This window comes from Agelaius phoeniceus, chromosome 1, assembly GCF_051311805.1.
Source record: "Agelaius phoeniceus isolate bAgePho1 chromosome 1, bAgePho1.hap1, whole genome shotgun sequence".
Lineage (NCBI taxonomy): Eukaryota > Metazoa > Chordata > Aves > Passeriformes > Icteridae > Agelaius > Agelaius phoeniceus.
The window spans coordinates 92,354,867-92,382,773 of NC_135265.1; the positions used below are offsets into that span (position 1 = coordinate 92,354,867).

At 37.0% G+C, this 27,907-nt stretch overlaps 1 protein-coding gene across 2 annotated transcripts in view; it reads right to left on the bottom strand.

Annotated features, from left to right (window-relative positions):
- Nucleotides 1-681: 681 nt before the first annotated feature.
- The window catches only part of ELP2 (elongator acetyltransferase complex subunit 2), a 37,844-nt gene continuing 10,618 nt past the window's right edge, over nt 682-27,907 (bottom strand). The window contains exons 7-22 of one of the 2 annotated variants that reach the window (XM_054629490.2): nt 23,189-23,255; nt 22,207-22,341; nt 21,225-21,320; nt 19,642-19,742; nt 17,547-17,678; nt 16,935-17,084; nt 14,064-14,252; nt 11,950-12,016; nt 10,276-10,371; nt 10,098-10,155; nt 6,601-6,673; nt 6,012-6,198; nt 4,309-4,430; nt 3,670-3,812; nt 3,029-3,142; nt 682-2,144 (exon numbers count right to left, since the gene is read on the bottom strand). In XM_054629490.2, coding sequence (XP_054485465.2) covers nt 1,988-2,144; nt 3,029-3,142; nt 3,670-3,812; nt 4,309-4,430; nt 6,012-6,198; nt 6,601-6,673; nt 10,098-10,155; nt 10,276-10,371; nt 11,950-12,016; nt 14,064-14,252; nt 16,935-17,084; nt 17,547-17,678; nt 19,642-19,742; nt 21,225-21,320; nt 22,207-22,341; nt 23,189-23,255 — 1,887 coding nt within the window. In that variant the 3' untranslated portion in view covers nt 682-1,987. Of the gene's footprint in view, nt 2,145-3,028; nt 3,143-3,669; nt 3,813-4,308; nt 4,431-6,011; nt 6,199-6,600; nt 6,674-10,097; nt 10,156-10,275; nt 10,372-11,949; nt 12,020-14,063; nt 14,253-16,934; nt 17,085-17,546; nt 17,679-19,641; nt 19,743-21,224; nt 21,321-22,206; nt 22,342-23,188; nt 23,256-27,907 lie in introns of both variants that reach the window. The other variant, XM_054629482.2, reaches the window with a different exon arrangement.

Consider the following 27,907-nt stretch of genomic DNA (forward strand, 5'->3'; position numbering starts at 1 on the left):
CATTCCATAGTATCTTTTACATGCTGATTTACATTTTGAAAGACATGAGTGGATTTATGAGAAGATAAAGGTGTATATTAAAGTCACACCTACTAAATGCATAGCAAAGTGATGTGTGAGCAAAAGGAATATCATACATAAAATATTAATCATGTGTTGAGGTGTTTAACTTCTAACTTAATTGAAAATTTAAAGTGTGTATTTTAAACATTTAGCCTTAGGAGACCAACAGACTAATCCAGTGCATTTAAAGCTGGAACAATGAATATGATTGAGTCACCAAGTCCCAGGGGTAATGGAGTGGATTACTAAATCCTCTAGTAGCTCATGCTTGTTAATGACAGTATTTCACAAAATAAAAGAGAGGGACAACCAATATGATATTTCATTGCCAACCATAGCTCTTGTTATGTGGCCACTATAGAAGTGGCCACATAACAAGATGTACTATTATTGAAAAGAATTGTGCAGTATTATCATCAAATTTTAAGAGACAAGATCACAATTGTGACACAGAATGAAGACCCACTTTTGGCAGCTTTTTGAAACCTCACGAGTGATAAGTTACGTCTTTCTCTTGTCAGGATATAGTTGCTTAAAAATTCCCAGACAAGTGAAATAAAATACTCAAATACTTGAATGCTAAAGCACTCGTGTAAGGAAAGCACTGGGTACCACAAGTAAAATGTAGCAAATTATCTTTATTAATAATTTTTTTTTATTCCCCTGTCCCCATTTTAAATAATGGTTTTGGTTTTTTTTAATGGCTGAAAAACAGAACTGAAAATAAAGAGCTAAAATACAAAACCTTTCAAGGCATAAACACAAAACCTTTTTCAAGGCATAAACCATAATTTCTCTGAAGACAGTACAGCCCACTCTGAAAGAGCTACACTCTTAATCTAAATATCCAACATAGCAGAAAGTTAAACAGAATTCCCACTGCCAGTTACAGGTAGCAAGCAGTTCTGGAATAACAATTTCACTGTCGAAGTTTAACTAATTTCTAAGTTAGACTTTGGAACCAGATACAGACCTGCTGATATGAAGTCTTTCTGAAGTACTCTCAGTCTATTAGCACTCTACCTAAATTACACTGTGGGACAGCTAAGTTAACTTGTTTTTTCACAAGGGCAAAGAGGGAGCCCTCAAAAGTCAGGAAGAGTCCAAAGGCATTGTAAGGAATGGCTGCCTCCTTTTAGCTCCTGCCTAGTGATATCCATAAGCTATTCCAGTCTGAACTGTAGAGGACAGCCCTCCAACAGTCTCAGAGGTGGCCCTTCTACCATACTCTGCTCAGGGAGGGCTCACAGGGGAAACATCTTAAGATTTAAGATTTCTCTGAGTTCAGCTTCAAGTCCCACCCGACCAAGAAGTATGAGTTCAGTCCTGTAAAGCGAAGTAAGGGAATAAAAGCAAGCAGGACTGTCCAAGCATCTGAACACAAACTACTCCTTCCAGAGTCAGGCTGCCTCAGACTTGGACCAGAGCTCTAATACACATTCAAAGGCAATTCAGAGAAAGTTCCATGTTTAACCCGGATCTCCGGCTGCACATGCCTGAGCACACACTGGCAGCACTGGCAGGCCCACCAAGAGTTAACTTTAATAGCAAGAGGAGATAAAAAAATTCAGTACTGCAAGTGGAATCTCAAGCACAGAAGTGCCCCAAGTGTCAGCAGCTTCCCACCTACCCTTTGAGTCACAGCAAACAAAGCTCTCTCATTATCCTCCCATGCCCTACCCTAACATCCCATCCCTCAGTTTCAGGATATTCACCAAACAAAACATATACTTCAAATTCCCAGAACTGCAGGATTAGAAAAATATTTGACATTTCAAACTTCCACTAAAGTTGCTTTAATAAGTTACATGTAAGATATTTTACTTTCCACAGCAGAAAATAGAAAATTCAATAATCAAAGTGGCTAAAAAGTTGAAATGAAATGTTGTGAATGTGTTTGGCACAAACAGGCCTGCTGTCTTTGCTAAAGAGCAAATCTGTTGACATTGAATATTTTAACAGAGTGATCAGCTCCACAACTTGCAAGCTGCAACCACTTGCTGCTGCTCTCATCATTATGTCCAGCTCTGCCTGCATGATGTCTCCAGCATAAGCGCTTCACAGCAAGAGCATGGCTTTGGCTGCAACAAAAAGAAATCCATACGTAACTGCAAAATGTTAAACACAGTCGGGCATGTGAGTGTAAACATCAACATTCCTGTAATTAGTAAGTACTCTTCAGTTAACACTACCAACTGAGGAAAAACTGACTTGTGACAACCAGCAGGTATTAAGTTCTTATTAAGTAGGGTCATTAACACTAATGACATTTTATCCTCTCAGTCATCAATAATTCAAACAGCTATTGATTTTCAGTTTTGCCATATTAAGCTGGAGGTCAAGTATCTCAGTTACTTAGATATGACAGATTTCTGGCTTTTAGCCTGCAATTTCCTGTTATCTGGTGTCTCTTTTCCATTCACTGCAAGCACACACAGGCCAAAGTCACCATCAACTTCCATTTCTGTTACTATCAATGCCAGTGTGTGATAGAAGAACCCAGGGGAGGGCTTCAAGGAGTGCTGAAACATTTCAAGTCTCTCCACAGTCTCCCTAGCTGTCACTGTAGCAGCCCCACATATAGCTTGTCATTCCTTTGGTTTCTGCTGGAAGCTGCCCACCAAAGCTTGCTGTCACCCACTCCTAAAGGTTTTGCTGATGTACATAGACAGCAATCCTTTCCACTCTCTTATCAGTATTTTCTATCATCATATTTATGACTAAAGGTAAAGCTTTTTTTTAAGTAGGGTTTTTTAACACATCTAAATAACTAATATTTTTATTTCTGGGTTTTGCTTCAAGACATCTTTAAACTTTCAGGGATCAAACTCTTCTTAAAAGGATAACAATTTTTGATACAGAAATAAACTAGATTCATACATTTTATACTATAAGAACAGAACTCCAGCACTGTTAGTCTGAAGAATAATATTTCATTGCTCCTAATTCACTTCAAAAGACATACCTGTTATCTATCTCAACACCTGTGGTCCAGTCAGTCAGTGCTGCTTCTTTCCCACTTTGCTTCCATGTGTACAAGGTAATCTTCCCATTCTCTAGGCCTACTGCAACAATGTATCTATCAAGACAATAATTACATTCATTTCATTAGAAATTACAGACAGCTCAGTGAGGTCAGTTCTAATGCAGGATAGAAAGAAGAGCACTCAAGCACTGTTGTTGCACCCTGCCCTTTAAATCAGTATTTACTTTTCCATGAAAAAAATTAATTCATCAAAGCTGCTTCACAAAAAAATTAGCAAAGCAGAAACCTGTTACATATATTTGGTTAGGAAAAAATAAGGAGGTTATCACAACATCAGATCAGTCAATATTTTTGGAAGAATTAATGTGTTTCAGGTGTGTCCATGTGTCTCTTCCCTCCCCTCTCCCACTTTTATTTTTCTCATTACACTGCTTGGAAAAGCCACGCCTGAAAGGGTGGCTAGGAAAGAAAAAAAGTAGAGGTCATTCTGTTAAAGAATGGTCAAAACAATTGACAGGTAGATTTAGGGAGCTGTTTAGCCACAGGAAACTAGTTGACTAAAAGGATAAATACTAATTTCAGATTAAACACAAAATGACAATACAGAAAACCAGTAATACCTTCCATCAGGAGTAAGCACACGGCTGATACCAACAGCAGTCACAGAATCCCCAGCATCCAGCACTGTTGAACAAGGCTTGATTGAATCCAGCTCATTCCCTTCAGAAATCACTGGCAAATCACATTGGCCCCAGATAATGACCTGTAAGCAAAAAAGTCATCTATGAACTTCCACTTTAATCTTCTTGTAAATGCACATACAAAAACATAAGGAATAACTTCATTAAAATAATTTCAAGGCACAGCGGATAACCCTAAAAATGGTAAAAACACTCTCTACCTACAAAGATTCAACTTTGTAGGCAGTCTGTCTGATTTCATGAAAGTTACTGACAACAAAACCAGATTCTGTTATGAAAGTTAAAGAAAAACTTGAGACCCATAGAATTATGTGACATATGCTTGTCTTACTGCATGAAAAAAGAAGAGAGAATGTCCAACTGGCAGCCCACAGTCTTGTATATACATATTCAAGCACTTTATTTAGCTTATGAAAGTATCACTGATTTCTGTGCTAATACATGCAATAAGATTTTTGTGTATATATAAAATAGGGGCTGATTAGAACACAGTGTTTGTTATTCTAAAAGACATTTAAAACAACCCTGGGCTTTCTAAATTCCTTTAAAATTAATTACCTTTTTGTCCCGACTTCCAGTAATAAAATACTTGCTGTCTGGTGTCCAATCACAGGACCAAATGATTCGACTGTGAACAGCTGTATTTTTATCTGTGTATGCACAGCAAGTGAAGACTGGTCCTGAAATAAAACATGTAGAGGAAAAAGCCTTGTTTCAACTTTTTTACATATTAAAAGTGATTCTTACTCTTACTTAACTCTATGCCAGAACTGCAAGAATACTTTGACATTATTCCACTCATCTTTAAAGCAACTGGGAATACTTAGGACTATATGAGGTTTTTTTCCAGCACTTACCACAGTGATAACTAGCACCTGTTCAAGACCATATCAGTAAGACCTTATAGTCCTAAAGCAGTAGGAACACTTCAATCTTTTAAATATATTTCTTTTTCAGAAGAATTAAAGTAGAACACTTTCAGGTTATGTCTATCAATTTTTTTTAAGAACACTGACTTCAGAAGTTTTTGAATAGTGCAACATTTACCTTGTGTTCACATTTCCCCAGTAATTTCACTAAAGCTCCTATTTATTAGTAAAGTCCCAACTGCTCAAATCATAATGGTCCAATTGTAAAGAATAATGTGTTCCTAAAGAGACAAGCTTATACTGCAGCATGTATACAATCACGCACTATATCTGATCAGCAGAGAAATGAGAATGCTTTTCCTAAGTAGAAAAGGTTGTCATTTTGCAGCACAGACTTTAAATAACCACTTCTTGGGATGCCAATAGCAGCAGTTTTGCTTTACACTGATAATGATGTTATTTGTAGACAGAAGGGTTATTGATGAACAGATGAAAAGAGGATTTCCTCTACTTGGTATGACTATTCATGATCCTTATCCTGAACCATTGTTTAACTACTGTAGACAATATGCCAGGCTTTAGAATAGAAGTCTGAAAAGAACAGAAATTCAAGCCAGGATACAACTGGACACTGTCTGAAGGGGCCAAAACTCACTGCCAAGTCTCTAGGAACATTCTATAGAGCCCAGCAGTGTTTATATGCTATTAAGCCAAGAGTGCAATGATAATCGCTTTCAGCACAAGCATCTGTTCTAGGATTCCATTAAAGTGTTCAATAGCAATCTCCTCATGATTTTGCAAGGCTCAAAGTCTTAATGAGAAAGTCAACTGAATCCTTACTATCAGCTCTTTTTCCAGACATAGCCAGTTCTAGTCAAATTAATCAATTGTGTAGGATTATCAGAAAGCCACACCAAAGACAGAGATTAATCCTGTCAAGAGTCTCAAAGTGTCATGCCATGCAAGCAGGGACAAGGCAGCCTGTGCAGGATACGGGTGCAGCACTGAACCTTCCAGCTATGCCTGCACAGAACTCTGCAATGAAGGCTCTCCTTGACAGAATGCCAATCTGAAGCTCAGCTGTGTACTTGATTTCAGTAAGTCAAACGTACAATCACATCCAGAAAGCACGAGGACTTCATTACATCCATCAATTAAACACTATCTAAAGCCTGATTATATTCTTCTCTGCATTTTCATTTCCTTTTTATGTTTCCACACATTAATTGCATTTCTTAAATTCACAAGAGCCTACAATACTAATAATTCTCCAAAGTTTCAAGCAAAATGTCCATTAAAATATTTTATCAATTCTCTTTCAAATATTTTGCAGTCAAAAATACTGAACAAACTGCCAAGTCTACAAATGCATACATTCATTTCACATCTTACCTGACTCTGAGGAATCCTGTTTCCTCCACAGTGACCAATTCCTGTCTCTAGAAACAGCCAGTAAAAAGCTGTCATCAGGAGAAAATGCCAGCTGAGTAACAGTCAGATTGTGAAAAGACAAACTCTGCAGTTTCTTCCAAGAAGCAGTGCTCCACAAAATAATTGCTGCATGTTCTTTTTTGGAAGCCTGTATGGATGGAAAACAGTATGAATGTGAATTAATGAGAGCAAGTATAAAAGTCACACACTTCAAAAGTAGTAAGATATTAGCTTGTTTTTAGGCTTGCAATCCAGTAAGACCCTACTTCCCTCTGGGAAGTTTCAACATTGTTTCCCTACTTTCTTCTAATGCTGAGAATATATCAGTAAGAAAACATTTCAGACCTGTATTTCTTAGAATTTATCTTACTAATATCTTCAAATGAATCATACACAATGTAGGAATAATAACTCATTGGCAATCCACCCTCACCTTTGCAAGCCAGCTGTCACTTACACAAAATCTTTCACATTTTGTGAGAAAGAAGAGGATTCAGCCCTAGAAATTGGACAGCACTTTTCACTAGGTGGTGCTAGAATCTTTTCTTACCTTACATGCTGAGGCAATTAGAGTGTTTGAATTATTGCAAGCAACACAAAAAATTTCATATCCATGTCCATATCTGAAATACACATGAAAACAAATTTAACACATCACAATCATTTCTGCAGTATGTATCAAAGTTGTTACATTAATTTAAATCCCTTTTCAAAAATGAAAGGCACCTGCCAGGAACTTCTCACCACTGTTTCTGTATTACATCCCAAATATTTTGTTCAGCTTTCAGTTTAAACATCTGCACAATTTTTTCCACTAGAAATTGGCTACAGAAAAATCTTTTCAGCACATTCCATAGTCTTAAAGCATCAGCACTGCAAAAACCACCCTAATGACTAACAAAGCAGATTAAAGCAGCATTTAATGTATCCTTATTTTCTTAAAAGGCAATTTTAACACTACCAATAAAAATCATAAGCCACATATTTGAAAATCACTGAAGAAATATGCCACAAACACACAGTCAAAGCATGCCTGTTTTGTGAAATACAGCAAGAAGATTTCTGAACTAAAAGGAAATGTTAGAAAAGGAAAAAAACCTCTGTAAAACCCCCAAAATTTCTAGCCTTCTCCAGAATTACATTTTTTAATCAGTGTTCACATGAGTTCTGCTGAAATCCAAGCTCATATATCCAGATTGGTATTTAATTAATAAGGAGAAATTCCATACAGACTAACACAAATCTAGCACCACCAAATGACAAATTACTGTCTGGATCTGTTGAACCAAGTCCGAAGCATCATCGCTGGGCATACCCCATCAAGAGACTGCCAAAGCCATATCTGAACACTGGGAATGCACTGGCTTTTATGAAATGTAACCGTGCCTGGACCTTTTAACAGGGAGAGCGACTGCTGTGTACCCCTAACTGAAATGTTAAGTTGTAAATTTGAGTGTATTTAGAATATTGAAGGTACTACTGCATGTCTTACTCTTAATTTGCCACCAGCAGGAGTTTTACCATAATGTTTACTTTTAAAGCACATTTCTGGAAACTGTTTTGTAGTGAAAACCGCTGCAAGCCAATTTTCTGAAACTAAAAAATATTTATTGTCTCAAAAGTATAAATTTCCTGAAATTCAATGACGGGAAAATAACCTGTGAAACAAATCCTCAGTTGTTTTGGTTTTAATCTCCTAAAAGTAGTATTTGAAGAGCAGTTGATTTCAAGCTTCTGCATGCAAAGCTTCTTTTGCTAAATTGAAATGTCAAAATGTAACCATTCCTACTAAATTAACAGAAAACATAAAATATTTTCTCTTGCAAAGTTACATGAGCAGGACTATCTTAGGTCAGACCAGTAGCTGTACAGACTATTGCTGTCTCCAGCAGAGAGAATTAAGCTATTGGCAACAGGAGATGCTGTTTTAAAGGAGTGTATATGAGCCTGGACAGCATAGGAGCTACAATACAGTCCCATCCTCTGATCCCACAAAAAAAATCTGATTTCTTCACTACGTAGTAGACCACCAAATAAAGGTTCACAATGGAGAAAAGTAACTGCATGAATGAATAATGAAATGGTATTTTCAACCACAGGCAATTTTGCCTCAGCATTGTACAATGTACAGCATTTTTCAATGGACAGGTAGACTGAATGGACTTTCAAGTGTCCAGACAAATGAATACAGTAATTTTCTAGTGTCAAAAAAGGATCTCTTCCAACTTCCAAGTGTATTACATGAAATGTACATACATACAAACATATATATTTATGTTATCACTCAAGCTTTAATCTCAGCATGCTGCATATGAACTCTCTGTGATCATTTTCCAAGGAGATAAAGATTAGCATATTCTCACAAAATTTACCATGTTTTTAAAGTTATTATATTATGCAAAAATTCAGCCAGTTCTTCATACTAAAACCTCCTCAACCGAACACTTTGTAAAACCCAACACTAATCCTTCAAAATTTGGTGTCAAGTTAGAGCTAGGAATACACAAATGTCAATGACAAACAAGCTATTTTTAGCAAGTCAGTGCTTCACACTGTTCTTCTGCTGCTATGGCAACTTGAAATCTACATTATGTGATTTCATGTTACTTCTTTCAAGATTACTCTGACCAAAAAATCTGAAAGTCTACGAATGCTTTACATCTTGTTGCTCTTGCATAAAATGATCTATATCATTATCTGTGTCTCTAAAACCAGAAAAAACTGCTCAGATAAAAGTCATCTGAAGACTGTCATATAACAGAGTTATTTTAATGAATGCAGGATATAAAGGCAGATAAGCAGTACTCCCATAGCAGAGTATAAAATATTAATGTCCCACTACACTTTGTGAAATGTCAAAGGCAAATGATGAAGAATTTTGGCCTTGGCTCCTTTTCACTCCTTAAACATCCCTTATCAATCTACTTATGTGAGTGCATTAGCAGCCATAGAATGCACAGAAGAAACAGTTAAAGTAACAGCTAGAAATTACAAAATGTGCAGATATGGTCTAACATCCTCTGGCCTTCCTCCTAAAATCATTTTTGAGTATAAACACAGTAACAGAGCTTTAAAGCATTCAAATCAGATTTACTGCCCAATTGATGGCAAAGATAAAACTTTCACAGAACTTCCCCTTCGGTCCAATGAAGCAAGCTGCACAGCATTTTCTCAAAGCTTTTTATTTCCTTCCTCACAAAACTGGTAATGTAACTGTAATGTTCCTTCCACACAAAAGTGGTGACTTTAACCATTAGCAAAGGCTCAACAATCTTCTTGTTCCAGTCTAAGACCCTGCTCAGGAGATTCAGATAAATAAACCCACAAGAGATTGAGATTATTCCATTTCTTTGTGCTATACTTTGATACTAAAACTTTAAAGATTTTAGAAGTATAGCCTCATGTTACTGAGATCCTTAAGAAACAAATCATGTGAAAATTGTTGTGAATTTCAGAAAAGGAAGAAAACACAGCAGAAGAATTCTAAAACCCTGCAACCTCAAAACAATTATCATGGCCATGTAACTCCATTATCTTTGCAACTGACAATCACTCTGTCAGCATTCAATACTCAAACTAGCCTTGTAACCATCCTACTCAACACTTACCACTTTGCTCTACCACTAGACACACTAGAGTGCTGCTGGCTCCATCTATTGCACCTTACAACTCTGACAGGAGCTAGGGGCAAGCTCCTCCATTGATACCTCAGCCTCTACTTCCACACCACATCTGCAAGCCCGCCCCATGAAGTGGAAAGTAGCAAAAAATTCCTTACACAGAGAGACCTTCAGTATAGATAAGGCTTAAAGGAGAAGCAACCAACTAAAATAAAACTGTGACACATCAGTTCTAACTGCCGTTTTCTTCACTGTTTCCTAATTTATATATATTTATATGTAATTTATTTATTTTACAAGCAATACAGCACACACAAAGTCAAATGACAGTACAGCAGGAAGAGTTACAAGACTAGGCTACATTAACATTTTGCAACAGCTTTCTGGAAATTTTGTAAGAAAGAACAAAAGGAAAAATAAAACTTACAACTTCTGAATTTCAGGCCATAAGGTATTCTGCAGCAAGTGATCCTCTGGTGGAGGTTCTGAAAAAGATTTGTACAGCCTATTCAAATTTAATTTTTTCAAATCAGCTAAATAATGCTTCAAGTTTATATTCAATTAACCTCATTCTCTATTACCTATAATAGGAATAATTCTCATACCTGTAAGGATCAAGGGTTGAAAATAAATCTCTGGATACTGATTTGAAATGGTATTAAATGATTCTTCATCCTCATCTGGTTGAACAGCCATATCTCCTATTAAAATAAGGACTTCATTAGCTAGAGAACATACTAGAAAGGAGGGAAAATATGAGGATTTATTATACAAGTAAAAAACATCTATATTTTTTTCAAGTAGTTGAAACTAGGTTTCTCTGCTTGCAGAGTTATAATAATATGAATACTAGAAGCTAGTTATTACAGTACATATGAGAATGAGAAGATTTAAAGAAAAATTATAATCTAACCTTCATTTTGAAACTGACCTCTCTCCATCAGCACAATCTTTCAGAGATTCCTAAAAAGAATTTCACTGAGCAAAGCAGTCACCAGAGTTCAATCTGTGTTTCCCCAGTGTTAAACCTTTCTTTCTGTACTTGAAAAGACTAAGACAAAAATCTCTGATACAAGTGATGAGTTTCTAAATTTGATGTAGATCACTAAATGAAAACCTATATTTGAGCAGGTGTAGCTATATATATATGTTGCAAACTTGAGCAAAAATGCTGAGGGCTCAGTCCTTAGCTTTAAGCAAAAGTATCAGAGGTAACCATAACTAGTTAATTGTAAGTGAAAATTCAACTCTGTCCTTCCTTCTGAAGGCATTAAGAAAAAGCTACAGAGATGGGGAGCTGTTCCTCTCAGACAGAATCTACCCTTTTGCCAAATGTGCCTCTCAAGCACAGCAGTTTCAAAAAGGTACAGAAAAAGCAAAGCAAAGACTATCTTCTCATTCATCCCATCTTTGCTCTCTTTGAAAATGAAATGAGCACCATTCATCTGAGACCACTGTCTGATCACCAGAAGATTCCTCTGCAGAGTAAGTGAGATCACATCCGTGGTGTTTTACCCTCAGCCATCAATGCCGACAGCACTGTGAGAGCAGTGGTGGATGATGCAGGGAAGTTCTATTTGTTGTGCTGCTTCTGGTTGTGCCACATGAAATCAATGGAAATTGGTTATTCTCTGTGTGGCAATAATCTAGAAGAAGGAGGTTTTATTCCCCCTCTCACTGGAAGACCTCATGAGTTAGCAGGGGAAAAAAAAGTTTGCCAAAATATATTTACAAGTTATTTGAAGTACAACCAGGTTGTTTTTTCTCTACAAATTATTTAGGAAAATTTGGCTTATTGCCATTGAAGACCCTGGAGACAAAGCTTATTAAAAGGCTTCCTTTTGTAGATCACACCTTCTGATAAAGCTTTAGGCAGAGAAAAAAAACAGATCTGACCTAATTTGTACATTCCACTATAGTGCATTTTTACCAGAGGCTTTATGAAAAACGAGATCCCTGATCTCATTCCCAGCATCAGGAAAATACTTTTTATCATTCTAGGGAGATGTCTGTCCCTCCTTCCCTGTTCCCCCACAATGTAACCTCCACTGCCTCTCCAAGATATTAGCTACTGTTGGCTAATTCTTTCCTGTGTTTTTTTACTTTAAAACACCATGTTTAGGTGCTAGCAAAGAAATAAACACTTTGCATTATTTTATTTCTAGATTCTGAACTTGCAGTCAAGCCTACACTTACAGACCTAATGTGTACACTAAAACAATCCCTTAATTAAAGTTTCCACATGAAACACCACAACCATTATTTCTCGCTAGCAATACCTTCAAAAACAGCTTTATTGGATAATCCCAAAGCTGGCACAGTTGCACCTTCTGGAAGATCAGATGACTGCTGAATTTAAGAAAAAAGAAAGGTTACACACAGATTTTCACATAGGCTTGGATTTCAAAGACCACAGCTTAAGGAACCCCCGAGAGCTCCTAGAGTTACTTTCCTAGAGAAGTGAAGGGGGCACTTTGAAAAATTCTTGCGTAGAACATACCCGGGACAAAACAAAGACCAGTACTCTGGCAGGAAGGGGAGAAGAAAAAAAAAAAACAAAACCAACAAAAAAAGCGCTTTTCTAAGGCCCCAGCTCAAGGATTTTCTTCAACACTAATTGCAGGTTTTCTTCCACAATTATATTTATTCTAGCACATACATGACAATTAATCTATTAACTGAGAGCACTGCAGTTTTTAACACAATAGAACTGGGAAATCGTTGTTCTGAAGTGCAATAATAAAGCAGCATTTTGGAAAAGAGAACAGAGGGTGACTGCCTGTGACCACAACTTGAAACACAGCTCAGTAAATAGTACTGAGATGTAGCTGGAATACGTGTCTGTTTAAAGCAGCACAAGGGAAGGACAAATCATCAGACAGAAAATACTTCCATAATGGTATTGGAAAAGAGTAAAAGTTTAGAAAGGGTAAGTGAACTTGGGGACCTTTGTGTAGAGATAAAAAAAGATTTAATAGCTGTAAACCCACTTCCTTACGGTATCAGGAAAGATCAAAGAGAGACTGTTTTACTGAATTAAATCAATATTTTAGGTGACAGCTTAAAATGTACTTAAATGTTCATAATTAGATGAGAAAATGTATCAGAGACCTAGACAAGCATAAGGCCTCTAAAACAAAAATGGTTCCTCATTACAATCCGAAGCATAATACAATTCGATGAATTTGAACTGAATATAATCCTATTCAACCCTTTTAGAATATAAAACTGTTTTTTGGTTTCAGGTACTTTTTTGGGGAAGGCATTTAAGCCACATTAAGAAAAAGCTTTCCCACTTTAGTGATAAAAAGCTTTCACAGAAAACAATTTCAAGAAAGCTATTTAAAAGCAGCTGTATAATTACAGCTCATAAAGGCTTCCTATTTAACCAAAGCCCATGTGAAACACTTTATGATATGAATCAAAAAACAGCACTCAGAGGAAGAGCCAATTAGAAAAGTCTAAATAAAGTAAAATAATGACATCTGCCACCGTTATAAAAGCACAATGTTATTTGTACAATGGTCATTATGCAAATGCTTACGAAGTCTTGTGGAATTAAATCACTAAGCAGCTACTTATGTAACTTCTTCTATGGAAAATGACTCTATTTCTATCCCAGATATTTCAAGTGTTAAATTAAATGGAAAGGCTAATCCATCTCTGAGAAACTGCACAGAAAACCCTGCTTTTGAGTGAGATATCCGAGGCACTGTACAGAGGCAACTATCTTAGATGAGGTCTGCTCCACAAAACGCAGACAAAATCAGAATTAGACATAGCAAATGGGGAGCAAACAAAGGATAGCAGCACAGGACAGCTGACATACCCACAACTAAGAACTGGAATGTAAAGAAAATTTCCAATGCCAACAGGAAATAAAGCAAGTACATATTTATAAATATTTGCATGCAAGAACTAAAAATAGTGCTGAAATCTTTATGCTATCTCCAAGCGTGCAATTGCAAAAAAAAAAAAAAAAAAAGTAGTAATACCAACACATAACCACACAACAATAATTAGAACTAGGTAAGACTACTACACCCTTAAATTAAGGGGAAATACATCAACAGGCTTTATTGTTTGCTTCATCCCCAAGTGTGTACAGTGGTCTGCTTTGGTTAGAGTTACCTAAAGTTTACCTACACTCTTTTCAATCTTTCGACACAAGGTCTTGTTTGGTTTCAAACAGAACCCGTTTCACATAACAACACCATAAAAATACATATGAAACAGCACACATGGAAGCAAGCAGAAGAGAAAGGAAAATGAGCTTATAGTTTCAGTACAATTAAAAGAATTTTTACAAAGTGCAATCTGACATTTCCTGAAGCATTATTTATTTTACATCTAAGAGGGTTCTCTTCATATAGCATTGCTTTAGCACACTTACACGGGAGCAGAGCTTCTCCAGTGGGATCCCAGTGATGTTACTGAAGTTTTCTATAAAGTTCTTGGGAGCACGGAAAACTCGAAGCACTTTTTCATCTGCTCCTGACACGAACTCAAAGCGGCCGATCATTGCCAGACAGCGCAGGTCGTACCCGTGCACTTGAGGCCTGGCAATTTCATGCCATGTTACCTACGAGTGAGCAAACACACAGGCAAAACACAATTCTTAAACAGAGAAATAGGGCAATTTAAAGTTCCAAAAAAGCACCACTACTCAACTTGCTGAATTTATTAACACAAAGCAAAGTTAAGAACAATCTTCTACTGATGTGCATAAAACTGGTGCTCACATACATCAGTTGAATCCTCTTTTTCCACCAAACCTTTCCTGTAATTAGTAAACTGTGTCACTGCACAGATGTGTTTAAGGCACTTACTGTGACTTCTTCATGCTAGACAGTCAGGAATAGAACATAATTTGCCTAAGCAAAAAGAGGTTTCTATCCTACTACTTCCAGGACTGTAGGTCTGAAAGACCTAAGGAAGGTAGTGATAATTATCCTGCTTCCTTCATCTGTTCTTTCACAAAGAACAGCAGCACTCCTGTCAGCAGGCTACAGGTTCCTACTGTCCTCTTTTGTTTAAATATTTGATTCAAGTGAGACCATTTAATAGAAGCTTTGCAAAAACCTGACAAAACCATAATAGATTCTAAGTGTCATTTGATATTTCACCCAGATGATACTTCAGTTGGAAAAATTCAGCGTGTACTTTTGAGTTAAGAGCTAGCAGAACCAGAATCAATTGAAATAACTTAGACTACTTCAGTATTCTAATGCCTATAGCCAAGACTAGATATCATATAAGCAAAGGCATTATGTTGACTGTAAACTGCACATATCACCCTAAAAATTCAATTGAGTTTTGAATGTTGAAGTTTCTGATAGGACCTGAATGGGAGTTCGAGACATCCTACAAAACCTCATGATTTGAAAAGGGCTTGATTTTTTGGAACTTTAAATTGCCCTATTTTTCAGTGAGGAAAAAAATATGCATTCTTTAAAAAAAGATAAAATCAAACAGTGCAACATTCTTACCCTTTACTGGGTACATCTTTGCATACAACACAAAAAACTCAAACCCCAAACAGAGGGCTATATAAGTCATGCAATAAGCTCCTTCCAGAAAAATCAGGATGGAAATTTGCATGACAAATTGAAGCTGATGGTTATTTCTCTTTTCTGATATTCTGATATTGCATTCAACACTTTGTTTCCTTTTTATAGGGAAAAACATGAGCTGTAATACTATCTTTCCATAAAGATCTGAACCATCCATTGTGTTTTGTTAAGACAAACATCAGATGTCACCTGTTGTAATTTTTCAGGTGCTAAACTTAGTGTGATAAAGAAAGTAAGGCATTTTAACAGCCTGTGTTATCCAAGTTCATGAGCAGTAAAACTAAAAACTTTTCCAGGGTTCAGAAGGCCTGAATAAACATCTTCAAATGACCCATTTCTATGCCAGCCCTCCACTTCACCCATCCAAAAAGGATACTAAGGCTTTCTCCCACACTTCATGCAGCAGCAAATACCGAAACTACTTAGATTTACACCTGGTCAAATTAGTGGGAAGTCAAAGTACAAGAATTCAGTTCATGCCATATTTAGATATGAAGACTACAATCACTCTGCTAAATTGATTGATTCAAAAGTTTCAGGGTGAGCTGTGCATAAATCACACAAAGATCAGTTCTTTCAGAAGACAGGATTAAAAATTAGCAAGCAGCATACATAATAAAGAGTGGTACTTCAGTAGGTCAGAGAAAATGACATTGACAACCCTTGAATGCTGCCAACTTACATCACGTGCTAGTCCTTAACTTTGTTTTGATATATTTAATGTACCCTCCTGAGTGGAGATTAGGGTAAAAAGCATGGAAGGAAACTGGAAAATTTCCTTCCTACAACACAAGGCAAAACATAGGTTTTGAAATGGGACTGCCACCACTCCTGTGTGGCCTGGAAGAAGGAAATCAAAGCACTGATGGCAAATTCACTCTCTCAGGTTTCAGACCTCCTGTGCTGGTCTACATTACAGAAACTTTGATGAGACAGCTCATCATAATAGTAGCTCATAATAGCCTCTCCAACCAATGGAATAGGGCCTTATTTGACTACAGTCAGTCTAGTTTCTGCCAGTTTCCTGAATGGAATACTGGTACTGTTCTGCCAGAAAAGGTTGTATTTGTAGAGGAGAAAAATGCATGAGAAACAAGCAACAGGAACTTCTAAGCAGACTTTTCCCCAACCCAATGAAGGAGGAGTGAGCAAGCAGCTGTGTGGTCCTTAGTTGCTGGCTGGGGGTTAAAACAGGACAGGCACCAGCTGCTCTCAAGTAGTTCAGATAATCATTCTAGTAAAACTGAGTCATTAACAAATTAATACAAAAAATACAGTGAGAACTTTGTTTAGATTATGTTTGTGTAAAAAAGCACAACCAAAGTTGATTTTCTTTATTATTACCTGCAGCAGTGCAGCCAATTGTTAAACACTGCAATAGGTGGTTATCAGTACCACTCATGTATTCCTCCTTCTCAATTACTGCAGAGCCTGTTTTCCAAGACTCTGGGAGAACACTAACTGAAGGTAATCTGGACATAGACTCAGGATTGAACTGCAACCATACTGTGTGATTGCAAAAACTCTACCACTAATATTTTTAAAGTGAAAACAGCACATACTCAATTATCAAACCAAGCAGTTTTAAACAGATCATCGCTTGTGAAACTTGAAGGTTTGAGTTATATTCACATAATTCAGGACTGACCAAGCCCCCTTAACCACACTCACAAAATCTTTGAAGATCCTACCTCTGTTTCTTCCTTCCTTTTCCATGGAGCAAAGAGCCTCGTAGTTTGATCAAAGCCCACACTGATGACAAACTCTCCTTCTGGATCCCACTTCACATCTTCTACACTGTTAAAATGTCCTGATATCACAACTTCTGGAGTCCATTCTTTCTATGAAAAGAGTTCCACAAAGAAGTAAGGAGTTTTTCATTTGACTGATTGGCACATTCTAAGCAAAATAAAACTATAAATGTGCTTATTAAGAAAGTAAGAAAAAGACATTGGTAAATAGCAAATTATTAGAACTCAAGAGAAGCTGAAGAGACACAAATAATTGCTCCCATCTGAAATAACCTTGTGTTATTTGTTCAGCTGTGAACAAAGCACAACCACAAAGGAGTTCAAGCTATTCAACTGACTTCTTACTCAAAGGTAAGAAACAGGGTCTGGAGGATTTCAACCCTCCCTCTGTGCAGGAATGAGACTCCTACACAAAAGGACTATTTCAATCACTAATTTTAAATTATACTGTTACAGAATAACAAACAATAGTTTTAATAACAGAAATTTACCTCAAATGACTTAAAAGTACAATTCCTTTAAGTAATACTACTAACAAACAAACCAATGTACCTTATTAACTGTATCCTGTTTCCAAAGGTGTAGTGCTCCGTGGAAAGCATGAGCGATGATCATTGAACCATCTGGACTAAACTGACAGTCAAAAAATCCAAGAGTATTGCCACCCACTTCACCTACCCGTACCTAAATTAATGAACAGAAGTGAAATATCCATGAAAATGGCCTTCCATTCCTACAAAATCATTCTTACTTCATGAGATGAAAAACTACCTCTAGACAAGAGTTCACATTACACACACAAACATATTCGAAGAATATTTTAATTGCAAAGTTAAGCACTGAAATGTCATGGGAATTAAAGCTGTGTGCCAGCTGAATGGAGCTTCCCTTCGTAGACATCTCAAGATAGGATTCCCCCAAGGGAAAGAAAACTGTATAATAGATGAGATGCAACCCCAAATGTTCTGTGTTTCAGTCCAGCTTGTTGGATGCAACAGTTCCTTATCATCTGTTGCCTGGCTACTGCTCTGTTGCACAATAAAGAAAAATGATCCAAAGAAACAATAGTTCCCAAGTACATTTTTTTTTCCTACTTAATTTCCAAGATTTCTAGCATACTTTCATTTCCCTGTTTCTCCATGAACAGCTGCAAACACTCCTTCTGTGGCATATTCTGGCCTCTGTTTTGTGCTTCTCTTATGACTTCCCATATATGCATGCATGCATACACACAGGCCTTACAGTTGCTCTAGTGCCCTTCCACTTTTTAAATTTTATTAAAAGATTAATAAAGTTACATTTTCAAGTTTTATTCAAGACAAGCTTTCAAGCTTTCAACTCCCCCATTCCTACACAGCCTCTTTTAAGACCAAAACAAAATGAACCAATGTTCCATTTTAAATGGCACTGCACTAATAGTTCAGTTTTATTAGCACTCATTCAAAAAAATACCACTCATATTGAAGTGACTTTGACATGCCATGCTAGAGGCAGAATTCTAGTCTCACCTCTGAGCAGGGGAATAAATTTCTGAAGACATCTTGTTCATCATATCATGATGAAAGAGAGAAACTGGGATGTTCCCCTTGTGCCCTTCCTCCCTGCAGGCTATGAGCTCAGATTTTCCTCTCTGGATGCAAAATGGATTTTTGCAGTTAAAATGTCTGATCTGAACTTGAAGCTACACATTTGTGGTCAAACCAATGCAAAGAGAATGTAAAATAAAGAACCACAACTTCCAACAAGCTTTACTACACAACCCATTTTTAGAAGATTGTGAATTTAGCCACAACTCCTTGTTACACCTAGGGACATCAAATGGCACCTCTATGTGATTGCCCTTTTATGAACTGATTTCTACTTCAAGCACAAAGGCATTGGAATTTTTCAATGAAACAGAGGAAAAATTAAATACCCTACTGTAATTCCTGCTTTTTTACCCAAGAGACAATTGGAACTTTCTTTGTGACAGGAAAGACCACGAACAATGGCTGGCATAACCCAACACAAACAACTTTAACTGAACTACTGCAATTTGGAAAAGCAGGTCAACTGAAAAGACATCAATCAAAGCACTGGAGAAATCTGGTTGTACTACTTGTTTATTTAGGATGATCCACATCAGAATAGCCTTCAGAATACTACATGAGTGACACTTCATGAGTATTCAGCTCAAATGGAAGGAAAACCTAATGACACAGCCCATGATCAAGTTACGCTGAGTAAAACCAGGCTGGTGAATTGCATGTCAGCTGCTTTGTGGTAACTGCTTAGATCACATTCCCACAAGGATGAACTGCATATAGCTCAGGAAGGTTTCTTCCTCCTCTTACCAGGAGTCCATAGCATGCATTACTATGCAGCCCCTGTCTTGTACACTCTGAATGACAGCTGAGCACAAACACCCCTTATAAACTCCTCAGTACAGCAATAAGAAAACAAACAAGCAACAAAAATTGTATTGTATCCCTTTTTTTTTTAAATACAGTTTTACTTGCAACAGAGCATCAGAACGAGTATTTTTGCAAGAAAAGACTTTGCCTTTCCCTGCCAGAATTTTGGAGAGTTTTTGCTCCCTACAGTACACACATGATGCTGGAAACACAACTTGCATACAGCACATATTGTGAGAAAGAATGACACTTGCCTGTTCTAGCCAGACTCCAGATTCTTTATCAGGTTCCCAGATGATCACAGTTTTGTCCATTGATGCAGATAATATCCTCATTGGTTGTTGCATGCTGCCATCTACAGTACAAGGAAAATTATTACCCTACAACCTAGGAGCATATGTTCTGAAGAAATTAGGTAATACTGAAATATAAACACATAAAAAAAATTGTTTAGCATCAGAGACATGCAATGCATTTCTTATATGCCAAATTTACAGGCTCTACATTCTTGCCAGGCATTCTTTAGGAGATATTGTATTCTCAGCCATAATCACCCAAAGAAAAAGTAAAATACATACGTAAGAAAATCATATTCCATTTTTCTCACTCCAAATTTATATTGAATTAAATATAATTTGGAGGAAAAGCTAGAGTTTCACAAAGAGAATGCACAGCAGTTCTCGGTTCCATTCCTTAAGTTTTTACTGAGCAATTTACAGTTTAAAATAATTGCCTAGCATTCATTTTTTGGGTTTTTTTCCTAAATTGTTAGGTTTGCTACTGACTTCAGCAGACTCTAGCACCCTGTAGTACATACAGTAACTCAGGACTGCTCCCCAGAATGCAATGAAACACTCCAGAAAAAAAGCCCAACACAGAATGGGAAAGAGGGAGCTGCTTCATCACCAGTTGTGAAACCTGTAGGAAAACCACTGAGCAACTTTTCTTTATAATAGAGATATTGGCAGGCATCTCATGAGGTGACATGTTAGCAACAGACTTCCCACCTTACCTTCTGCACTGAGAATATGTCCCTCAGATCAGTTTGCCTCTAGTGAAAATCTATTTTAGGGAACCCAGCATTGGGCAGGCCACAGAACAGAAGCAGCTTCACGTGTATGAAGGACCTGGAAAACTTCATGATCTAACAGGACAGTTTTCAGATTGCAGTGCAAGGCTGACAGGCCTACATTGTGCCTAAACCTTGTTCTAAAAGGCTAAACCTTTTACTGGTGTCTAATTTAGAAAAAAAAGAGAAAAGTTTAAGGACCAGATAACTAAACCAATATTTTTAAAGCAAGTCCTGTGTCTTTCACTAAGTGTATTTTGACATTCTAATGGCACTCTGCTGTTCAAGTGTTGTACACACCAGCAAAGCTGTTCTTTGTACTGCTGAAGTCACCTGTCATCAGTAACTCTAAAATATGTCAGAAAAAAAGACACCTTTACCAGTACAAATAGTCAAAGGTGTTCTGACTGTGCAATGTCAAATCAAGAATCTCCTTCCCTTACGTCAGGCAGATACATAACAGCAAACCAGTACTGCAAACAAGGCTTCAGAACTGAACGATTTCAAAAGAAAGATAAATACTAGAGCAAAATGTAAAATTAAAACTATAAATAACACTGTTTCAATGGGAGTCTGCACTAATGCCTTAAAGTTACATGCTTTAGAAAAACTGATACTCCAGGAATCTACTCATAAAACATTATTTGCAGAATTTAAAGACTGTCATCTCTACAGGAACAAGTGAACATGCAAACACAATGCAAAGACACATGACTGTACTCTACGTATACGACACTTAACACTGGTAAGTGTTTGATATCTTTTTACCTTTTGAAAATGGAGGTTGCCAGTGAACTGCATACACCCAGTTTTCATGACCAGCCAAAACAGACTCCAAAGAAACTGCATATGATATGTCAGCATCTACCACAAATCAGAGAAAAGCATATTTCTTTCTAAAAGCCAAGAAAGACCAGGTCATTTCTGATATCTTTAGTGAAAAGAATCAACTGCTTTCAACATCTACCAACATCTCAAAAGCTTCCTGACACTGAACAGCTCCTTGAAATCCTACTTTGGCACAAGCCCTGAGGACCAGATTTATGGTCACAGGTCAGTGCATTGCCTCAGAAGGGTCTCTGAGAATTCCTGGAGAACTCTCAAGCTGTGTTGAAATAAATGCCCTAAATTAGCACTACACATACTCTTATGTATATTTGCATCTCCAAATGACCGCAAACACAAACATTAAACACTTCAAACAGCGAATCAGGATTTGCAGGAAGTAGCATGAGCACTTTTTACACATACCTTGATTATATTAACTAGGTTGCCAAACCATTTACCCTACAATGTCAGCAATGCAAGCATCTGATGTTATCATGCTTAAACAGCTCGTTAAATGACCATAAAGTAAGCCTGCACATACTTATCTGTTACTTGCAGTATTTTTCTAATCTTTAAGTTATAGCAGCACCTTTTAATTCATTGAATTCAAAAGAAAATGAAAGCTAAGCTATTAAACTGGAGAACTACAGAACAGCTTCTCTCCCACAGACAAATAAGTGTCCTACATATTGCATTTGGAATGTATAACAATAAAAACCCATGTTGGTATTAAGCCCCCTCACTGCTTTACCATTTCGTGTAATATATCATTAACTTTTGGCTTTAAAACAGTAATTCTGCTTTCTTAACAGCTAAAAATAATGCAGTCAACACAAAACAAACACCTTGTCAGGTTCCCCAGAAGCATGAAAAGATACACAAGTGAAAAGTTGTGCCAGAGAATTTTACAGCTGTTACCTACCTTTAACAGTAAAAATATTCTCTTTCAGTTTTATGGAATCATCTTCAGTTTTAGGAAGCTGCTTTAATTTTCTACATATTTTCCAAATTCTTATCAAACAGTCCTTAGCACAGCTTGCTAAGAAAAGATCTTCACCTATTAGTTTTCAGAAAAAGAAGAAAAAAAAAAATAGAGCCATATTTTCATTGCAATCACTGCCATGACTAACCCACCATCTTTCCATACATGCACCTAACAGCATTATCCCAATTTTTCCTATTGTACACAGTATCACAAAAAAATTGTTTTATTTCAACATCAATTCACTTTCCCTACCATTCAAATTCAAATTTCCCTACTGCAATTCAAATTCTTTACTATTTTATAACACGCTGGGAATATGTCCATGATTGTAAGATGTGGAAGATATGGTAAGCACTGTACATATTATACATATATTTCCCTACTATTTATGGGCCTTTGCTTTTGGAATTCTATCAGTCTCAATATTTGTCAAAATCTCCTTTCCTCCTCTTCTTTCTCCAGGCTTGTAGCATACTCAAATTCCTTTTTTTTTTTGGTGCCATTGCAATAACTATTTGATTCATTGATGTCTGAAAATATTCCCCTCATAATTTCCCAATTAAAAAAAAAAGGGACAGGGAGGGAAGCAAGAAAAGAAAATATAAATGTACTATTCCCCCCTACTCTTCCTCACTCTTCCTCACAGATACAGACATTTGTATATTGAACAGGATAAGTTGCTAAAACCCCAATTTGTTTGCATTTAAGTACCAGTCAGGTAAACATACCTGAAACAAGCAAGAAAAATGTTTTAAAAGGTCAAAAAGTTTCATCTTGATTTTTAATATTAATAAAGAAAACAAACATCACAGCCACAAGAGCTTAGGTGCCACAGTGCATCAAGGTCAACTCTTGGAGAGGTAAAACACTAGTACTGGCATTAAACCACTATTGCACTTTATTCATCTTGCATACTGACCACAGACTGCCCACTCAACGCCTCTTATCCAATCTTCATGGCCAGGGAGTATTAATGTTTTCTGAAACTGAATAAAAACTCCTGTTACATCACAGAAATGCACCTAAAGACCACACACTTATCAGCAATAAGCTTTATTTTTTCAAGTATTTTATATTTATAGCTTCTATTATCTGAAACAGAGAAAAAATAAGCCACAGCTAAGGATTGTAATTTACACACAGATTCAAGACAAGCCTTTTTTGTTTTGCCACCATTGGATAAGGTGGCACAGGTAACCCATATATGAGCAGGAAAGGATGTGAAGTTAAGGTGCACACCTTCCAGAGGCTACAGTCTCTCTGTGATATCACTAAATTTTTTTTTGAGTTTATCAGGCTTACTGTGGTACACAAAGTGCGGTACACATAATGCAGCTTTATGTGACAAGTAATTTCTAGTATTTGTGTGAACTGGATACAACTGCAGATGATGAAGAAAATGAATACAGGTAAAATCAAGCATAAAAAGAAAAGCAAATGTTTTGACATTATTTCAAGAATTAATTTGTATTTATAATAGAATAGGAATAATAAGAATCAGTTATGGCACTGGAAATATTCTCTATGTTTCTTAAGTTTATTGATAAAATTTCTAAGGAAGGTATACATCAAGAACTGCTGATGGAAAACTCTACACGAACACAGGCTCAGGAACACTAGAGAGCAAACACAGTCTGGATTCCCTTTTACGAACTTTCACTACTAATTTATTTTCATTTATAACATATGTAACATTACTGTCTTGTTTTGACTTAAGTCCAACTATTTACTCCTTACTTAGAATTTAACCCATTTCTGCTTTTCTTTGCCCAGAAACAGCCCTATTTCCGTGACATTTTTTTATTCCAAGTTGAATTACAATGTCTGAAGTAACTGTTACAGTTAAAACAGTTACTTTAGTATGAATAACTTACCACATTATTTCTGGCATTATATTCTACTAAATCCTTTACCTAGGCCTACTTAAAACCATGACTAAATGACAGCCTTTGCTATGAGTACAAGTCTGCAACTGAGGTCTCTCTTCCAATCTGTGACAGGGAAAAAGAAAAAAGGAAAAATTTGTATGTGTATGAGAAAGAATCCATACTCAGAAATTGGTGCCTCTCTCTTTGATCCAACATTTTTGATATTCCCCAAAGCCACCTTCCTATCAGTGTTACTCTGCCTCTCCTCATCACACATTTGCAGTCAGAATCATAAAATGGTTTCGTTTGGAAAAGACATTAAAGATCATCTAGATCCACCCTCTCCAGCCATGAGCAGGGACACTTTCCACTAGACCAGGCTGCTCAAAGCCCCATCCAACCTGGCCTCAAGCTGCTCCAGGGATGGGGCACCCACAACTTCTCTGGGAAATTGTTCCAGTCTCACAGTAAAGAATTTCTTCCTAATATCTACTCTAAACCTACCCTCTTTCAGTTTGAAGCCATTGCCCCATCTCCTGTAACTCCATGCCCTTGTACAACATCCCTAAAACTACAGAACCATCTATATATGAGATACATGACCAGAACAGGATACGTGATCAGACTAAGCTGATCAGATACTTCCAAACCAGAAAGTTTAGGTCTTAAGAATGAGTTCTCACAGCCACCTAAGCCTCATTTGGCTGGTCACTTCTGCAGCCACTGGCACTTCTAGATAGGGCATTCCAGAGAGATGCTTATGTTAAACACCTAACGGGTTACGTGTACAGGCAGGAAGAACAGTCCAGGAAGTGACATGAAACAGCAACCTAAACATTTTTCTGAAGACATGCTTTTGGCAATACATAAAAAAATATCTTCAGCAATTGATATTTCAGATAATAGATAAAACACATTTAATTATTCATTTATATGGCCTTTGAGAAAATGCTCTGTATTTTATAGTCATTAAGGTTAGTTGGTAACTTTTTTTCTAACAGAAAGATTTGTTCAGGCTGAACTGTCGCTAACATCCTTCTCTTTTATTGTTAACACTAAAACAGTGTGTGCATCTCCTGAAACTTGACCCTAATATTAATCTAAACATACATCTAATAATTTTCTCTTTTCAAGGTGTTGTGGTGTGGGATTTTTTATAATTACCCATCTTACATCAAAGAGATCTATTCAGAAAAGCAGCCATTTGTTTTCCCTTAAAAGAGTAAAACTAATTATTTTGAGATTATTAATACTACCCCAGATTTCTAAGTCATTTCCTGAACAGGTTTTTAGGCACTACTTAGCTTGAAGTCAAGCATGCAGTTCTTTTGTGCTGCAGAACAAGCATATTTAAACAGTCAGCTAGAAGTCTGTACTAATTTTTATATGCTTCCATTGAATAGACCCACCGACCTATTCACATGATTTAAGGTGGAGGCTGCTGAATTTTATTACCTCATATTCACTGATGGCAGTAATACCAGCACCAGATGGTGTATGAGGCTGAAGAGACATACCCCCAAACCCCTGAAAATGCACCCAGTCCCTTCAATGGACTCATGCTGCTTTCCCATCCCTATAAACAACATCCTCCACTCTTCACCCATCTGAGCAGAGTCAGTACAGTGGCTGGAAAACAGAGGTGAACACAAGGGCTATTACCACATACAGAAATGAAGCATGAGGAACACAACATTCTTGGTCATATGATTTAGTTTTAGGTGGTATGTGAAGAGCAAGGAGTTGGAGCCAGCAGTCCTTATGGGTCTCCTCAGACTTGAGATATTCTAAGATTTTATGATTCAGTCAAAGTTTTCAAGATACTGGTTCCCATAAAAATAAAACTGTTGACTGAAACTGAGCAAGGAGGAGTGTATGCTGTTATGCTAGGATTTTTAGTATTGTTTTTGCCCTTTTCTTTGAAGTTTATGTCTCTTGGCATCCTAAACGTTCAGTTTCTTCAGATGTATTCAGTTCTAAAATTGAATCAATATAAATGTTCGTGCAGATGCACATGGTCATTACTTTTAGGTGATTCAAAGTTTCTATTATTGTCTAGGTTCTATATACACCAGTGTTTTGAACTGTCATTCTTTTCTTTTTTTACAGATTTTGTTTTTATAGTCTCATATTTCTTCTCTGTTTCAGTTTCCACTTGGTCCTCACTGGATACATAAGAGGTTACCGCACCAACAGTTAAATCTAACAAAACCTCCTGGTCTGACTACTTCACAGGCTTTCCCATGCCTCTTACCTAATCTCTGAACATTGTTGCTTAGCAGCAATCTGGTCTCTTTCCTTTTAAGCAAAGAATAAAGCTGTTCTGTAGGCAACACAACTAATGAAGCTGTGGACATGCCCAGCACACTCTGCACAATTAACCCTGCCCACACTTTGGGTACATCTCTTTCAGGACCAGGCTAGTAGCCTGGCTAGGAGTTTGGTAAATTTGGCAATAGGGGTCCATGTCTCTATGCAGCTGTTAATCTCAACAGATTAGAAAGAGCCTGAATTATCTTTGATTCATCCCCCTATTCCACTTCTCAACTGTGCCAGACTCTTTGGGTGGAACCCAAAACACAGAGTGCACCATCTTCTCAGAAAAACAAAGCTCAAATAGAAATGTTTTGGTTTAAAACTCTAATTAATCTGCTGGTTTATTACTTGCCCTCCACAGACCACATCTGTAGATGTTATATCCCTAGCAGGAAGACATATTATGGTTTCTGAAAGATTTTTCCCTGGATACTTTTATAAATCAATACCCTCTTCCAACAAGTCAGAAAAGCAAAGAATTCATTTTCTCTCTACTATATAACACAGTAAGGGATCTGTGGGTAAGGAGTCTCAAAAGATGAAAAGCGTGCCCACTCAGTTTTAAAAACCAAGCAGTTTTTAATGAATAAGTACCTCTTGACTGCAAAATTAATGAGTTTACCAAAAGATAGCCTGAATTAGCTAAGTAAAGATACCTCATCCTCCCTCAGAGTCTAATAGTGAGTGCCCTTTAAGTTTCATAAGAATGCATGTTCTATTATGAATGCATGTTCTACCTCTGGATTCATACTCACATTCTTAACATCCTTTTTGAGGATGTTAACTAAAGGAAGTGCTTTACAAGAGGCACTGAATTAACTGAACAGAGCTACAGGCCCTTACCAGTAAGGGAATGACACAGGAGCTAAGATTCTGATCACTCTCCTATGCCAAGTTCCAGTAAAAAATGGCAAGGCTATAGTAACACTTCCTTCAAATACCTTTAATATTACTAAGAAGCCATAAAAAAGGTGTCAGTAGATCTGAGAAAACCTGATGAACGAGTTTTAGCAGCTAGGCAAGAATTCATGTCAGAAGGCTTGCAAGGATGTTCTAATTATGTTAATAGTTGTAAAGCACAACACAGGCTCTCCTCTTTGAGGCCTGCAAAGTTGACTTAGCTAGAAGAGATGTTCTGGAAAGTTAAGATAGACATGAACAAGAAGTCCCACCTCATTTAAGAGATATTCTGAACACCAACTCTGCCACAACAGCTGGTGAAAATACTTTCTGAAATTGAGACTGTGAAAAATAACACTTGCAAAACAAAACTGCTCACCACTTGTATAAATCAAGTTTCCTACCTCCAAAAAAGGACAGCTCAAACTTCTTTATGAAGCTTAAGAGGAAACTTATTAATACAAGTTACCTTCCTTTACCCTCCACAGACTGACTACCTTTTAAAATGGCAGACTATTGTTATACCAGAAAGTTTGGCCAGCAATGGACAAAAT